This window comes from Lepidochelys kempii, chromosome 4 (genome assembly GCF_965140265.1).
Source record: "Lepidochelys kempii isolate rLepKem1 chromosome 4, rLepKem1.hap2, whole genome shotgun sequence".
Lineage (NCBI taxonomy): Eukaryota > Metazoa > Chordata > Testudines > Cheloniidae > Lepidochelys > Lepidochelys kempii.
This window is the reverse complement of record NC_133259.1, coordinates 34,706,215-34,724,845: the sequence shown is the minus strand read 5'-3', so window position 1 is coordinate 34,724,845 and position 18,631 is coordinate 34,706,215. Positions and strand designations below refer to the sequence as shown.

Sequence of the window (18,631 nt, the reverse complement as noted above, 5' to 3'; positions counted from 1 at the left end):
CATTTATCCACATTAAATTTCATTTGCCATTTTGTTGCGCAATCACTTAGTTTTGTGAGATCTTTTTGAAGTTCTTCACAGTCTGCTTTGGTTTGAACTATCTTGAGCAGTTTAGTAACATCTGCAAACTTCACCACCTCCCTGTTTACTCCTTTCTCCAGATCACTTATGAATAAGTTGAACAGGATTGGGTCCTAGGACTGACCCTTGGGGAACACAACTAGTTACCTCTCTCCATTCTGAAAATTTACCATTTATTCCTACCCTTTGTTCCCTGTCTTTTAACCAGTTCTCAATATGAAAGGATCTTCCCTCTTATTCCATGACAACTTAATTTACGTAAGAGCCTTTGGTGAGGGACCTTATCAAAGGCTTTCTGGAAATCTAAGTACGCTATGTCCACTGGATCCTCCTTGTCCACATGTTTGTTGATCCCCTCAAAGAACTCTAATAGATTAGTAAGACATGATCTCCCTTTACAGAAACCATGTTGACTTTTGCACAACAATTTATGTTCTTCTATGTGTCTGACAATTTTATTCTTTACTATTGTTTCAACAGAGTAATATCTTGCTGACTTCAGATCTGCCACAATCTTCTGCTTGACTTTTATTGCCAGCAACTGTATGATCTCATTTTGAATTGTTTTTCCAAGGTAGTGGTGTGTGTACATTTCTTGGGTGGTGACTCTTCTTAGATGCTCCTGGAGTACAGCATCAAAATCAGCCATCAGCTCCACAATTTTAAGGAAGTTTCCATTGTTTGGCACATACAGCTGATCTGAAGTGCCACGAAGTGCTAGGTTTCGGGTAGCAAGTATTCTTACCATGGCAATAAGCCTTTTCAGAACACTTTGCCAGTCAAGAGCAATCTTCTCTTGATGCTGATCATCTATGGTGGCCTTTAACCTTAGTCTCATCTCAAGCTCTTTCCATCTATGAAATGCTTTCTGGTGATTTGCTGCCTTCTCATGGCATGCCAGGTTTCTAGCCAGATTTTTCCAGTCCTTTGTTCCTGTAGAACCCAATGTGGCTGGAGCATTAGACTGGAAGAGTTTGCAACACAAACAGTATGCAGCATTCTGGGTTTTTGAGTACATAGGCCATGGCCTCTCCACTTTGTCACCATTGTGGTTTTCACGCCAGTAATGTGTTGGATGGAAACTTCTATTTTCATTGTTTTTGGGGAACATGAAGTTTTTCACTTGCTGTGGCCCATGCAGTACATGGAAGTCCCTCAGGCTACTGCTCAAGTGGGTCCACAGTCCTGGATCATCTAGACTTAAGGAACTAAACTCAGCAGCAGCTGTTTCTTGCGCCTCCACCACACTCTTCTCTGATCTACACTTTTCTTCAGGAATGTGCATGGCTACATCCATTTGAGATGGAGATATGGATGCTGCAGTAGCTGCCAGGTCACCTGCACTCTTGACTAACTGGAAGATCAGGCATCTCCTCACCACTTACTTACTCACTGGGGCTGGAAGGCTCACCGTGAACATTTGTGTCTACGTAGCCCAGGACCTCCTTCCTGCTTAGATAGGAGATAGCTCATTCCTGCTTAGATAGAAAAGCTTCCTTTGCTTTCTTTCTTTTTCTGAACACCAGAGGGGCGTTTTCTTCTTTCACTCATGACTGCTGTTCTGTGCCAGCTATAGTGGCTCTCAACACTCAATTGAAGGGGACAAATAAGCAGGCTGGTAGCAGGGTCTGAGTGAGGGAAGATATCCGCGTCTTAAGGGCCTAACTGGCTCCTACTACTTCAGTTGACTGCCTGTTCTCCTCAAGTGGGTTCAGGGAAGCAGCAGAAAACAGGAAGCTCCCTGAGAAGCTGGTGTTAATCAGTCCAGGCTCCTTGTGGTGCTAGAAAGGTACATAAAAGGCTCCTCCTCCTCCTCTCTCCCTGCAGCTCCTGCTGCTTTTTGTTATTCCCTCTCACCTTTTCTCCTGCCTGCCTGTTATGTCTCTTGTGCCCTCCTTCCTCCAGCACAGCACTCCACCATCCCTAAGAGCAGAGAGAATACACATGCACCAGCAGCAGACACAATTTTCTACACTCTGGGTCCTAGTGGCGCCCCTCCCCCCTTCCAGTCTGGCACCTGGCGGCTGCCTCAGTTCACCTCATGGTAAGGCCAGCCCTGTTCATTGAAGTCGATGAGAAACATTTCACTTATTTCAATGGTGAAGGATCAGGCCTAAAATGGTCCAAGAATACATGGTAAGTGGAATATATGCAAATCAGCAAGTGTGGATGATATTTCTATTGATTTCAATAGGGCCAGGATTTCACCCTACATGGCTTAAGAGTTTTAAAGTAATGAAACAATGAATTTATTAAATCACTGGTAAATAATTTTGAAAAAAAAAATCCTGGAGAACGAAGGAGGCAGCAGATGTATATCAAAAATCAAATGTCATACCAGTCTTCTAAAAATGGGAATAAAATAAGCAACCCTGACAATTACATCCAATAAGGCTAACCTCTATCCAGAGTATAATCATGGAAAAAATATTAAGAGGAAGAAAACCCAGTAACCTTCTAGATTATAATAGTCATAAGCAATTATGGGTTTGGTAAAAACAAAGGCATGGGGGTTGAATAAAAACAAATCATGATGGAAAATTAATTGCTTTTCAAAATCTAATTACTTTACAGCTTCACCCACTAGTTTGTAACAGATTTTAATAATGTGTTCAATGTTCTGATTCAGAAACTTTTACATAAAAAGTCAAACGGTGTCATACTGAGTAAACATTTTCTGAGGGACTGTGAACAAAAGTTAATGATCAACAGCAATGTATTGAGTTGGAGGAAGATGCTGCAGGGACGGTGCTTAATTTGATATTTTATTAGTGATCTAGAGGATGAGAAAACAGCATATTATTTACATTCATAGATGATTCTAGATTGGAAGGTGATTCAAACACCAGTGAAGACATAAGAATAAAATAAGGGTTAAGACTGTGAGCAAGAAATAACAAAATTAGATAAATGCAAGCTAATGATCAGTGTATCTATGGAAGAGTAATCTGAAACTGATATTGAGTAGGAAGGAAGAAACTGGAATACTGTACACCAAAGGAGAATTATGAGTAATAGAGAACAGCTAATTATGTATGACTTTGCTATTTGTTATCGCAGCAAAATAAAAAGCCTTTGCAAATTTAGACATATGCATGCATTATTTCACAGACTAGAGAGTTAATAGTACCTTTCTGTATGATTCTGGTGAGATCATACCTAAAATATTATGCACAGTTCTGGACACTTAGTACTAGAGATGGGCTAGAGTCCTAAGTTTTGAAGTGGGCAGAGCTATCAAAATCTGGATCAAACTTAAGATCCACATTTAGTAATCTCTCTCTCTCTCTCTGCACAATGGTACCCCAATTCCAAGCTTACAGAACTTGAAAGGAGTTGGGTCAAAATTCATACCCAAACCTGAATTTCATGGCTGGGGTCCATGCCTATTCAGTACCATAGATATGTTGTAAAAGGGAAGTCAGAGAATATCTGGAGAGATTGATTTATGGGGAAAGGTCAAAAGAACTAAACTAATTTACAGAAACTGATGAATATGGGAGATATAATATCTATAGTCATTTTAAGGGTGTAAAAACAGTAAAGAAGAGGTATTAGGATGGTATTGGGGGTATAGCCGGGGCAATGGGATGAAATTGAATGGCGTCAAGTTAATACAAATATAAGAGAAACTTCTAACCATGAAGACTCTTTCAGAAAGATCTCTCTCAAGTGAGTGATAGGAATGCCTTCTTTTGAGCCCTAGAGTACACAAAACACTGAAAGAAACATACCTGTATCAACACAGCAATGGGCTAGATGAATCTTTTCTAGTTTTACATCTCTATATATAGCTGAAGAAATCTGTCACACACCATGTTTTAAAGGTCCCTCCTGTAATAAATACATCTCATGGAACTGTATTTCTTAAGTGCGGGTAGATGTATTTGTTTTATTAGAAAAAAGAAAAGGAGTACTTGTGGCACCTTAGAGACTAACCAATTTATTTGAGCATGAGCTTTCGTGAGCTACAGCTCACTTCATCAGATGTTTACCGTGGAAACTGCAGTTTCCACGGTAAACATCTGATGAAGTGAGCTGTAGCTCACGAAAGCTCATGCTCAAATAAATTGGTTAGTCTCTAAGGTGCCACAAGTACTCCTTTTCTTTTTGCGAATACAGACTAACACGGCTGTTCCTCTGAAACCTGTTTTATTAGAATTATGTTCTATTTAAACTTTAATTGAGTCCTGATCCAAGATGGCAGCAATTCAGGAGTTAAAGCAATGAAGTCAAAATATACATGTGTCAAGAGAATTGACTGCACTAACAAGAAGGTAAACTTTCCTGGAGGTAGGGATGGACAATTTTTGAATATGTTTCATTTTCTGGCAAAGTTTTAAAGAAAAAAGCTGGAAATGAAGCTTAGCAAACGTAGGCTATGACCCTAACGTCTATATAGTCTTGCAGGACTGGATCAACCAGCACAGTTACTAAGCTGTGCTTCCTAGAGTTTAGGATTAATCATGCTTGCAAACAAATGTCAAGTGCTTGTTATGGCCCAAATCAGAGCGAAAAGGAAGTTTCAGGGCAAGATAGTGAAATTCTCCTTATTAGGGGGAGTTGTAGTAGATGAAAAGATGAAGAGAAGATGAAAAGCAATTAAAGGGACGAAAAGCAAATACTCTTCAGGAAATATGATATAAGTTGGGTATTCCATGGGAGGAGGCTAAGACATACTGTTCTGGCAAGAACAGTTACAGGTGAGACCAACCAATGTCCACTCTACTTAATGTATCAAATTCAACCTATTGACATCAGTGAAGTTGCCCTCACTTATACAGGGGTTTAACTGCTAAATTTTGTCCACTATGTAGGTCCTAATTGACTGGAACTATATTTGGGAGGAGTTGATATGTGAGATGCATGAAAGCCATAAAGGTAATTTTATATACTTCATGGAGGTAGGTCATAGTATTGTGTAAATATAATATTCAAGCTTTATGGTCCAGATCATTAAAGCTGCCTCAATGAAGCTTCCATCTTTGTGCTTGCAACTCTGCACACACCATTTTCAAACACTATCACTCAGGCAAATGTGACAGAATTTACATACAAAACTCTTTGGGACTAATGGGATTTCTGTATGTAAATTCTGTCCCCTACCTATAAACCGTGCTTTAAAAAGGCACAAATAATGGTCTATGTAAACAAAATTATGCAAATACAAATGTAGGCCAAAATTTTATAATCAAATGTTAACGTGGTGTAAGGAAGAGATAGTAGTTACCAGTTACATAAGGCCTTTTATTCCAAAGGATCCTATAGCAATTCACAAATATATACATATTACCCCACTGAGGAAGAGCAGTCATTTTGGCTAAGCCCATGAGAGCAAGCCCATTACTCTTACAAGATGTCTGCAAAGCTTTCCACACAAAACAGACCAAACCTTTGTCAGCTTGTTGGTTTTTTTTATAGTCTCATTTGCAAGAAACATACAAAATGCATGGTGTTCAATGTATCTACCTTGAGAACATGAAGAGCTGAGATGCGGTTCCAAGGAATCTTTGTATTGCGCACCTTCTGCTGTGACACTAAGGGCTTGTCTACAGGAACATTTAGTTTGGAGCAAGCTCAGGGGTAAATCTACCCTGCACTAGCCTCCTACACAAGAACTACCCACGTGGACCCTACTGACATGCACTAACAATTTCAAAGCAGGGTAGGTCAAAACACACTAAGGAACTGTTAGTGTCCATCAGCATGGTCTGCATGGCAGACTAGTGTGGGGTAAGATTCACAGCCTGGCTTGCTGCAAATTAAATGTTCACGTAAACAACCCCTAAGTTATTTCCTGGTCTGATTTTCTTGGTATGACAATAACATGTAAACAAACTATTTCTGTGCCCACTTAAAAATACAGCAGAGAAATAAACAACGAAATAAAGAATGGCTAGACCTTTATTTGGGGGAAGAGAAGACATTATTTTGGGGCTTTGCTAAGTGTCATTGTTTTGTAAACTGTTTGCTAAGAGTTAGTCTCTTCAGATAGCAATGAATACCAGATTGCTGGGGCTCAGCCGCACATCTCTGTCTGCAGAACCATTTGAACAGCCATGCAAACACAGCTCCCTGAAGAGTCTTTCTAAAACAGGCTGTGGTTAATGTTAAAACGAACATAAAAACTGAAAATGCAAAAGCAATACACCCTCATTATACAGTCAGTTCAGAAATGATTCTTCAATTGAGTTAGTAAGGCACATGCTTCTCATCATATAGCATGAAACAATAACAGTCATCACTGAACTATATCCACCATAGGTACATTTAAGAAATTTTCTAAGGCATCTTAACTAATATAAGAAACAGGGAAACAAGGAGATAGCAGCATTCAGAGTTAGTCAGAGCATGAAAAAAGTAGAAACAAATAGTTTTATCAGGCTGCTTCAGCAATTCTCAAGTTTAAAACTGGACAAGAAAACTGATCCAAAGGTCACATTCAAAGATACTAAGAATCAAGGCCTTGATCCCCAATGCCTGCTGAAGTTAACGGGAGACTTTTCAATTTCTTCAGTGAGTGCTGAATCAGGTCAAAACTGAGCTATATATAGTATGGGGGGAAAATACATTCTGGGAGGACAAAAAACATGGCTCTAGCTGCAAGGCATCTGGAAACAATTGGAATTTGCATACAGTAATGTACCCTTCACTGATGATAATACTTTTATTATGCTAAACAAAGAGCAGGACTGTTGGTGTGCATCCTTTAAAAATGATTTTGTGATTCATTACTTTCCTAATAATTTTATTCATCTGAGAATTTAGAAGTATCTTTCAACTGCCATTACAGTGATGTTTTAAAAAAAATGAAGGGAATATATCTCCAATGAATATACCAGACCTCAGTTTATTAATAGATTACAATCTCCTTCAGGTAGAGATTGCATCATTTGCTATTCTCTGTGCAGCACCAAACACATCAGTGGCTCAGCAAAATTTAATCAGTCACCTAGTGCAGCACTTGGCACCAACATGAAGCATTCAATTTAAATCAATAAAATCAAACAAGAATTAAGAATATAGGACCAATTTTACCCTTTTTGTATCAAGCATTTTTCTTATGAAGGGGAGTAACGCCGTTGGGAGAAAAGGGACACATTGTAGGTGGGGAAAATAGGGCTCTGTTTAACTGCCATTCCGAGGGTGAGTGGACAAACATACTAAAGCATCCTGAAGTGAGGTAAATAAGGAGAAGGATGAAAAAGGTGGGGGGGAGCCACATATTAACAGAATTATGCAGACATTCACCTGCTGTTGTCATGATCAAGACATGGAGAGGAGCGGCTGCAACAGAATAGATCATTTAGCATAAAAAAAAGAATGGATTAAGTGAAATATAAGAAGAAAACAGAAGAGGTTTTTGACTTAAATATATAACTTTGTATATATATCTATATATAGTATATATGAGGAGAGGATAAAGTAAGTTTGGGATATAAGCATAAACAAACACCACGGGTTACTACAACAGCAAAATTAGAATGATTTAGGATGTCATCAGATCCTCTGTACATGTGTGCCTTAATCCCAGTTTTGAATTGGAGTGTTCAGGTTGGCACTCACGTGCCTAAATTGGGCATTTGGAGTCCTGAATACTTATCTGAAACCCAGATAAGGGACTGTGCTCCCTAGTTCAGGTGTTCAAATTTGAAAATTGGGCCCACAGCATAACATGAGTAACTCTGTATCTACATGTCTCAAATATAATTTCATCAAGAGATTCTGGTGACATCAATTCCATAGGAGCTAAGATTCCATCGCAACCCTCTCTTCTCAAGTCTCCTATCATGAACCTTCTGTCCTCCAGCTTACCCCAACTTAGCATGTTTCTGGTCCTCCTTTCATTCCCCCTCCAGAGTGATACATTTTAAACTTATTCTTCTAACCATTTATGTTCCCGATAATACATTATATGGTCAATTATGTACTTTTCTGACATCACTTTCTTATTATGGATGTCTCCAGTGTCATTTACTTCTTTTGACATCAGCAAAACTTTGCCTATAATGAAACACACCTGAGTTTTGTTTTAAATAACCTGTTAAAGGCATCAGTGTATTCTGATATCATTTAATTTTGTACATTTGAAAAAGACTCTCAGCTGCTACCTGCCATGTCCTGTTTTCACAACTATTTCCAGGAAGTGAATGTCACACTAGGGAAACAATTTAAGGGATTCAAAATACAACACTTTAAATTTATTTAGTTTACCTTGTTAGCAATGATCCAATCTCCTTTTTTGCAGACAGGCAGCTAAGAATGATAACGCTAATTATTTGTCAATTTCAGCTGGTGATTCTCTATTGTTTTTTAGTCCCACTGATGGAAGTAATGTTTCCAGGAGGGTAAACTCACCAACACAACCCCACACATGCATTTGGATTGTCTATTAACCAATCAGACTTCTATTTCCAGAATATCTATTTAATAAATGTATGTGTATATGTAATAATAAAAATAATACATTGCACTTACTTATGCAGTGCATTTCATCTGAGGATCTGCTTTTTTATATATAAAATGTAAGCGTTATCATCTCAATTTTACAGAGAGGAAACTGAAGCACAAAGGGGTTATGGGCTTGTCTACACAGTGATTCAATGTGTGGCAAGTCTGGGTGTGAATCTACTGTGCACTAGCTTGCCATGAACTAACTGGCCATGTAGAGCTTGCTACCATGTCCTAAAAGTTCTATAATGTGCTTTACCGTACTACTATTTGAAATGGGAGTAGACCAAAGTGCACTAGGGAATTTTTAGTGCACTGTAACAGGGTCCACATGGTCAGTTTGTGCACCGTAGATTCGCACCCTGGCTTGCAGTGCACTAAATTGCTGGGTAGAAAAACCCTAAGTGGAAATTTGCCATAGATCACAGGGGCAAGTTAATAACAAAGTAGGTAATAGAATCCAGGTTTCTTGGATCTAACCACATGCTCTAACCACTTGATCACATTGCCTCTTTGTTTGTTTGTAATATAAATTTAACTAAATTTAACAGACAACTGTTAAATACACATTTGTCTTGAAGATTTTTGGTAATCACTTAATTCAGAAGAGTAAAGCTGGAGTTGCTTGCATGTCACCAAAACCCAACAAAACAAGTACAATGTAACAATTTTGCATATGTACCATGCCTTAAAACTGTACCAGTTGCATTCACTGCTACAAACCACATTGATAGATGAAAAAGATACAAAAATGTGCTATTGACAAGCAATATCTAAAAACTGCAAATGGAAAGAGATCTTCAAATTCAGTGTTTCACTTTCCAACCTAATGAAAACATTATGCCCCTTTCACAATGAGATTACAAACTCACTGTAAACTGTGTGACTAAAACTCTTTAAAGAGACCTGCATAAACCTGTCCAAAACCTTTATCTCTCCTAACACAGAGACAGGAAGTTAAAAAAAATAAAGACTATATTTTCTGGCATTTCCAGAAAAGTGATAGGTCTTTGCCTTCTCATTGGTTACAGCATCCAAGAGTCTCTAACATATTGAAACAATCTTAACTTTGCTGAGCATGTCATCTCATGCATGTCTCCTAATGAGAAGGACACTCTGATTGTCTCCAATGGAGGTTAGATGTCCTTCTGCCGTAAAATTATAATGTGGCAATATTTTTCCCTTTTAAGCCGGTTTATTAAGATATAAAGAGAATACTAACTCTGCAAAATAATTGGGAAATGTTCTACACTAAATTATTGCACACTATTGGGGTGTCAGCTCCCAGAGGAGGAGGAGGTTTTCTTGTTTCCAAGGTGGCTATCAGAATCTCTGACCTTTGTTTTGTTGTTCTTCACTCATATGATTGATGAGCCTATAAAAGGACAGAGTTGGGTAAATGTACCCCAAATGTATGGTTAAAATACATACACACACCCTCCACAGCCTAAGTTGTGAGATACATTATCAGGGCCAGGAGGGAAAAAACCTTTTGCTATTTAAGGAATGCCCCACACCCCCTTTTCCTCTCCTTGCTGTGAGCATTCAGCCTCTCATCTTGAGGAGGGGGGCTTCTTGGCTGACTGGCTAGACAGAAGGGCCCAATATAAACCTATTGTCTCGTATGCACCCAAAGTAGGGCTTATAAGCCCTTCCTCTTGCTAAAGAGTACCATTCTGCACCCTCAGGACAGCTCTCCCTCCTTTGGGTTGTGGATTTTGAGGCTTGTGTGGGCAGCATACCAGTCATCTTTTTGGTGTTCAGAAGGAATCTTTCCCTCACTTCCATATTGGGCTGGGCAATGTGATGGGCTTTTTGCCTTCCCCACTGCAGCCCAGGGATCTGGTGGGTAGGGTAAGTTTTAAAATTCACATTGTCACAATTTGACAGATAGCCAGTACAGGTGCTTGTTAATAGGAGTTCGGTTTTCACGATTACAAGCAGAATAGGAGAATGTGGGAATGAGATTGGGGCTCCTAATGTCCCGGACAGCAAGGACAGAACAACTCTTCACACCCCCTTAATCCTCATATGAAAGGAGGGTGGAATCCCATCACCTGAGTCTACGTTCACTGTGTGTGTGTGTGTGTGTGTGTGTCGGGGGGGAGGGGAGTAGAAGGCTGACCGCAGTCCTCCCTCACATACAAAGCAGGAAGAACCTGCACTGGACAAGTTATTGACAGATAATTCCCAGTGTGTTATTTAATAAAGTTATAGCCTAATTAAATCACACTCCTGGTGTCTTGTCTTTCTTTCTGTGGTGTCTTGGGACAAAGCCCCATGCTTTAAACAACCTAAAATCAATGCTTCCATAACACTTGTTTTCCAATTGCAAACAAAAAGTTTTTTTGAGTGATTTAAACATTTCCCTGTAGTGTTCGCAAGCCATATATTGCAGCAATCAGCCAGTGTATGATACCCTAATAATGACTTCAGGTAGTGGGAAAATCATGTAAATGCCAAATTTGTTTTCATTGTTCCAACTAAGTGAAATGCAATAATTAAACAAACAGCATTAAGAGAGAAAAGCAGAGTTTTAAATTTGCTTCAGTTTTAAAATAAGATGTTAATCCTAGAACTCAGTTAAGCACACATGGTTCTTAAACGCTATGATTTAATCCAATGTGTCCCTTTAACATACAAAAGATAAGTTAATTCTTTCGATAAGTCAGTGGAAGGTAAGAATATACTTTCATGGGACATTTTTCAAGGGTTGGATTTTGGTTCTTGAAGGCTCCTTTAGTATTATATTTTATTGGTATATTAACAGTATAAATCAAAAACAGAATAGTAATACCAAATATTACCTCTGTCTTTTGTTAAATACAATTATTTTCCCCATGGCTTTACAGAGGCAGTTGCTTCTATTACATTTAATTGCCTGACCCTGGAACTCAGACTTGGTCATACAAAAGATCTAAGGAATCACTGATTAATCTTTGAACAAAAGTGTGAAATGATCAAGCCCCAGAGAATGTGAAAACACTGTAAAAAAGATAAGATAAAAGATAAAAAAGTAAATAACTTATCACCTGCAATCACTGGACAGTCCAATTGTAGTGTAGCGAAAAGTAATATACATCATCTGGAAAAAAGACCTTTACTTATCTGGCACCAATTCCTAGAATTATCTACCAAAATAATTTTCAAATCTAAATCTTGACACACTCTCTTTCTAGATATAAGTGTTCAGAGTTACTCATTTTTGATTCCAAAATGCAAATAAGCAAACAAGCCCCCAATTTTTTGCCCACACAGGATAACATTTATAAACCCTGATTTGGTCAGGTCTGGTTTATTTAGTTTCTGTCTTGTTCATGTTTCACCAAACTGGTGCCAATAAAAATGCTAACAAAAAATACTCAGTTGTGGGGATAGCTGAAGGCAACTGGTCAGGAACGTATAAACCAAAACGTTCATAAGGCTGCTTGAATATTACTTGGAGGACATTAATTGATTAGCAATAAACATAACTTACTGTGCTGGATTTTTGCATCACACAAACAACCACTATTCACTTTATTTATTAGAAAGATAATCTTCATTAGAAGAGACAGTCTCTCAAGATTCTGGTTGTATCACTGGTGATTTCTAGAATTTTTTCACAGCTTTCATTACATATTGCTGTTCTGGGGCATAGTTTACTATATTTGTAAAAAGCACTTGCACAGTTCACTCAGCCTCCCTTCTCTCACTTTGCAATTTCATTCTGTCAAGGCCTGACACAGTGAAGTGCTGAGGGCTCAAAGTTGCTCAAACTCTGATGTCAAATGACCTCACAAGAGGTGCTCATCATGTGGCAGGATCAGGCCCTTGCTCTCCATTATTAGTGAAAACAAAAAAGGCATGATATGTTTTTCTCTCCAAAAACCCCAAGCATTTTTTGGGGTGAGGGTGGGGATGGGGTATTAATAGTTTGTCAAAAGCTAGGAATGGGCGACAGGGGATGATCAGTTGATGATTACCTGTTCTGTTCATTCCCTCTGAAGCATCTGGCATTGGCCACTGTCAGAAGACAGGATACTGGGCTAGATGGACCTTTGGTCTGACCATGTATGGCCGTTCTTATGTAGTAATCGGTCAAAATCCCTCATGTAAAGCCTGATTCAATGCTTGCTGAAGTCAATGGAAAGATTCTCAGTGACTTCAGTGGTCAATGGATCGGACCCATATTCATATTCTTCTGACTGGCTGAATTTGAATGGTTATAACAATTTTTTTAAATACTAGACTGTAATGAAGTATTATTCAACTCCAAGTTAAGCATTAGCTCAAGCAGCTGGGACCTCAGTTATTCTCTCTCTGTTTTTCTGACCCTCATAGTACATATCAATGGATTAGGTTACTCACCCTGAATGAATAGGGCTTGAAGAAAGCGCCACATTGTCCAAATTTTCAGTGCCCCAGCTTAAGCGATACAAATTCCTTTCAGCTTCCTTGGCCAGAGTTGATACCTGGGAATGCGAAAGAACTCTTATTTAATTTGTATTTTCATATTTAAAAGCAATGAGCCAAACGAACCATAAGTAAGAGTTATTTTTGTATAGCAGGGCTGCAAATGATTAACACTTTAAAAAAGGCAACAAATAAAAATGAGCAATAATGACATCAAAGTATTACAAGCATCTTATTGTAACATCTTGTGCTTTTTCTAAACAACCACAAATATTACTGGCCCCAGTGAACAGGAATACTGGGAGAGACCAGATTTACCCCTCTTTCAATGACTTGATTGTCTCTTCAAAAATCTTCCCTCTGAATAGTGGACCAGATCCTCAGCTGGTGTAAATCAGCAAAGCTCCTTCGATTTCATTTACAGCAATTCAACATTTGACCCCATGTCTATTAACATTGCTAAAAAATCAGATACAATGGAAAGCCCTATAAAGATGTACTGTAGATGCATTCACACATTTCTGGTTCATACAGAATATACTTTAGTATTATACAATAAGCTAGTTCATTTAATAGCAGTTTGAAATTAGACAAGTTTATGGTACAGTTAATACTGCAGCACACATTACGTCGTACAGTTAACAGAATCCACACAGGGATTCTTTTTCATATTTCCAAAATTGAATGTTTAAAATAAATGCATATTGTGCAACTGATCAGTAACATAAAGAGAAAGGTCTTACCTGGTGGCTGGGTATTATGACTGTATCATCAATCATGGCACTGTCCCTCAGGTAGGAGGCATGGCTCAACGTGTGGGACCTGTCTGAACTGAAGGACCGCAGGCTGGTAGGTTGGCAGGATGCCATGGCAATATATCAGCAGTAGAGAAGGTATTGTGAAAATGGGATGAAGGACCAAGCGGAAGAGTGAAAAAAGCATGCTATTAGCAAATATAATGCAACTTCCAGGGGGAGTATAAAATAGAGTCTTGTGGGTCTCTGATTGAGCACTGAACCAAAGTCTTTTGACTGACTCCTCTCATTTAATTAAAAGGAGAACGCAAGAGACTAAACTATATCACAATCTACTTTATTTTCTATCCACCAATGCTTTAAATTAGCTATGTTACTTAATTGCTTCCTTTATACTAAACAGTTACTCCTGCTGAGGCTCTTTGAACAAGTTCTCTCTTCTGCTCCATAATACAAGTGAATTGTCTAGGAAAAAATAGATGCAAATATCTGACAAGAAGCAAAATGAGTCCCTCTGAAGTTTCATTCTGATCCATTCTTTCTGACTCAAATTATAAATGAGTAAGGTTCAGTTTTGTCCCCTGGAAGGTACACAGCAAGGTGAACTGTGGCCAGCCACATGCTTCCTGTGTAAAACAAAGTGCCTCCTGCATGCCTGCAGCATCTCTAAAACAACAATTCAAAATGTGAGCACAGGTTCCTTTGTACGTACACACAGCAATATAGAAAACTGGTTGCTGTAGCAATGAGAGATGCAAGGCAATAATAAGCTGCTTCCAAGCGCCCAGCTCAGAACTTAATTGCAATATCTGCTAGCTCAAAACAAAATCCAAAAAAGCAAAACAAAACAAAGATACCCTAGCACACAAAGACATATCGAGCTAATATGGAGTTTCTGCCTCACAGTACTATTAATTTTGCCCTTTACATATTAAAAACCCTGTGATGGGTTTTTAGATGGGGTAAGATCCAAGTTACCCGGGAAAGAATTTTCTGTAGTATCTGGCTGATGAATCTTGCCCATATGCTCAGGGTTTAGCTGATCGCCATATTTGGGGTCGGGAAGGAATTTTCCTCCAGGGAAGATTGGAAGGCCCTGGAGGTTTTTCGCCTTCCTCTGTAGCATGGGGCACGGGTCACTTGCTGGAGGATTCTCTGCTCCTTGAGGTCTTCAAACTACAATTTGAGGACTTCAATAGCACAGATATAGGTGTGAGGTCTTTTTTAGGAGTGGTGGGTGAAATTCTGTGGCCTGCATTGTGCAGGAGGTCAGACTAGATGATCATAATGGTCCCTTCTGCCCTAAATATCTATGAATCTATGAATCTATGAAAAACAACAGTAAATACAGGATTTTTGGGGGGATTATTTTTTTTCCAAAAAATCAACAGCTCACACCCCTTCGGATTTTACAGGTATCACTGTACATTCATGTAGGTGTACTTCTTGTTATTATTCTATGTAGCTAAGGACACATTACATGTAAGTTTAGGAACTAGCTATGTTCTCATGGATTGCACTTGCGTGGGTACTGTCCATGATAATGTAGAAACATTAGAACACTGGAACTGCCGAACTGGATTAGACCAGTGGGCCACTTAGCCCAATAAACTTTCTGACAATGGTTAGTACCAGATGCTTCAGAGGAAGATGGAAGAAACCCCATAACAGATAGTTTTGAAATAACATGCCCGTACGGGAAGCTTCCTTCTACTCCTGGTTGGTTAGTGGTTAATTTACATCTGTCTCTATTAATCAGAGCTCTACTCTAATTAATTGTGGATGTACCATAAGAATTCAATATATTTGTAGGTTTAAAATGGGATAATTTATTTTCAAGTATTTTAAATATTAAGTGTGCATTATATACATCAGATTGAAGTAAGTACTATTAAATGTAAACGTATTGGAAGTCAGACAAAAATAGTGCAGCAACAGCTCCTGTTCAATGACACTGTATATAATTACATTCATCCAATCGGTTCTTGCAGTATCTGTATTTTACAAATAAATGGCCTGGCGCATTTACATTAGAGATACATAAAATTAAAAGAGCTACCAATGCCCTTCCTTTGCATGCCTGCCATATTGAATGGATTGTACAAAATTGATCATAACAAAGATGATGAAAATATTACATGAATATCAGCCTTGGAAAACTGCCATGAAAATTAGTGCAGAATACCTTCTCACCCACTCTGACCAGGATAATGATGGTGAAAAAACGAATGATATTTCATTTGCACGTCATCAAATATTACTCACCCCGATGAGTGGGCAAACAGAATTGAGCAAGGGTGATATATGGCATTTTGTGGATATTATATGTTCCCTGGATGAAATTCTGACTCCACCAAAGGCAGTGGCAATGGCAAAACATCCATTGACTCCAATGGGGTTAGGATTTCATGCATTTTAGTCCATGTATAACTTGTTTTAAATAAAATGTACTGTATAAAGCCTTGGTTGTAGGTCATTTTGAATAGACAAAGTATGTTACTTTGGCAGATATTTTGTAGTGCTACACCTTGTTTTCCATAATAACATTACTTCAGTAAATATTCATTCTTATATCAGAAATTAAACATCAGTAGCAGACCCCATTTTTTACCACTATCCTTTACTTGCTTTAATGCTTGAAACATTCACAGCTTTTTTACAGTGCCATCCAGATCATAGGTCCTGCTGTTCAGCTAACGTGAGGTTTCACCAGACCACTACTGAGTGAAAAGAAACATGTACTAGGCTCTACTGCTAGTCTCTAAGGTTATGTCTACACTGTGGCTTGGATTTAGCCTCCCAGCCTGGGTAGATCGACTTCCGCTAGTGGGGCTCGAAGTAGCATACAAAAATAACAACATAGATGTTGCCGCTCAGCTGGCAGCTTGAGCTCTCAAGCCCTGCCAACCCCTGAGTCTGAGCTTGGTTGACTAGCCCGAGTCTCCACTGGAGCTGCAATGTCCACACTTTTATTTTTAGAGCATTTGCCCAAGCCCCACTAGTGTGAGTCTGTCTACCTGGGTTGGGAGGCTCCTAGCTGCAGCAGAGACATATCCTGCAGTGATTTGGTCCTCTTTCTCCTGTGGTTAGGAGACATTACTATTACAAGCACTACCATTTGCCCACAACATGCCCAGTGAATGGTACATGTTCATAAATACATGCCCAGTACATTGAAGGTATGGACATTATTAAGAGACATGATAGTTACAAAAATGTGACTGAGGTCTGTGATGAATTAGGAGTATAACATTTCCATTAAAATTTTGTTTAAGACAAACACTGAAATGGCATTCCTCATTTTCTCTGGATTATATCAGTTGCATACATAAGGAACAACCTGATTGCTAAAGCATCTGGTGCTGAAGTACACTAAGTGGTGTAAACCTAGAACCAAGGGTGCTTTTGGGAACCAAGACCTCATTATTAATGGGAAGCGGTGTTGAACAGAACTGATTAAGAGACACGTACACTAATTATTATTTTTGCTAGGCTTTTAGGAATATTGTCACATAAAGTTACACTAAGTAAGAGGCAAGATACTCTAGGAAATCTACTAAAACATAGATTCTCTGCATGGGTTGTTCAGATAATGTTGCCAAATTCACAATTGCAGGATGCACTGGATCACTGGGACTCCATTCACCCCGCTAGTGACCAATTGAGAGGATAAATGTAGCACTTACCACTGGTGACACCTGGTGTGGGAAATACAAAATGTTTTCTGTTGCCTGAGCACTCTGTGAAAATTACTGGAGCCCCCTGCAACTTTATATAAACCAGTTTTGGAAACATTCCCTAATAGATCCCCACTTATGGATAGAAATCTTTCCCATCTGACATGGCAGATACGTTTGAGTTAAGTTGAGGAGTGGAGGTCATACACCAAATCTCAAACCTGAGCCTTTCCTGAACCTAGGTTAGCTGACAGATCATTATATGCTACTATATACCAGGTCATCTCTCTTGTCTGAGAATATACCTAACTCCAATAGCAATGCCATTCATTTGGCCCTGTGAAAAACAACAACTCCAGTACATATGTCATCAGCAGGCCTGCAAAATGGATGGATAGTGATCGGTGTTGCACGAGTGTACTGGGGATGACACTGTTTACAGGCTGTGTAATACCTACCTGGGCATAGTGCTAATGAAAGCATATTAAAAAGAATGATGGGGAGAGAGAAATAATAAACAGGGAATAAGGTTACAAAAGAAAAGTATAAGCTTTTTAAATATAATTTTAAATGCATAATAATACATGAAAATGGGCAGCTTAAATGATTTGCTGTGCTGCATTTGTTAGAGCAGAAAAAAAATGAAATCTCTATTGCATTGCATCGTCTCTGATTCAGGTACTGCAGCAAAGCAACTTTATTTGGGCAGTGTTAGTGGTAATTCCCATGAATATGACCTTACTGTATTCGTGAAAGAGCAGCATAAAGATGGACATGGGAAAATGCACATTTTTGTTTGATTCTTCTTCCTGGATGTCCTTTTGCTGCATTTCAGTTTAAACAGATCTGCTACAGGACCAGGAAATAATTTTCATATTGCAAACAGTGGGCCAGATTTTTGTCTCAACTATGCTAGTGTAAATCCCCTGAGATCTATGCATGTACTCAAGATTAACACTGACATAAATGAGAACTGAATCTAGCCCAGCATCAATCTATGTGAGCCTTCTTATACAACTCATTGAAAATCAAAAAGAAAAAAAATCATCACCACCAGCAGATTATTATTAACGCTTTTTGATTTTTTTAACCACTGTGTTGTAGGATTCATTGGATTTACTGGAGCAGCAAAGGTTCCAAGTTTGGAAGGCCTAAATGCTTAGGGGTTTAGATATCTTATGACACAATCTGAGTCATTTCCTGGCTTCTTTTGTTCCAAGAGTGATCCTAAGACCATTTAAGTCAACTGAAACAACTCTACTGATTTTCCTG

The 18,631-nt window shown here is 38.7% G+C and overlaps 1 protein-coding gene across 28 annotated transcripts in view; it reads right to left on the bottom strand.

Moving 5' to 3' along the window:
- The window catches only part of ANK2 (ankyrin 2), a 572,992-nt gene that overhangs the window by 64,646 nt on the left and 489,715 nt on the right, over nt 1-18,631 (bottom strand). For 15 of the 28 annotated variants that reach the window (XR_012158530.1, XM_073340925.1, XM_073340929.1 and 12 more), the window contains 4 exons: nt 13,671-13,773; nt 12,883-12,986; nt 8,296-8,337; nt 7,333-7,368 (listed from right to left, as the gene is read on the bottom strand). Coding sequence is in view for 27 of the 28 variants with exons in the window: in XM_073340925.1 (XP_073197026.1) it covers nt 7,333-7,368; nt 8,296-8,337; nt 12,883-12,986; nt 13,671-13,773 (285 nt within the window). In the remaining variant the exon portion in view is untranslated. The remainder of the gene's footprint in view (nt 1-7,332; nt 7,369-8,295; nt 8,338-12,882; nt 12,987-13,670; nt 13,774-18,631) is intronic. The other 13 variants (XM_073340931.1, XM_073340940.1, XM_073340943.1 and 10 more) reach the window with 2 other exon arrangements.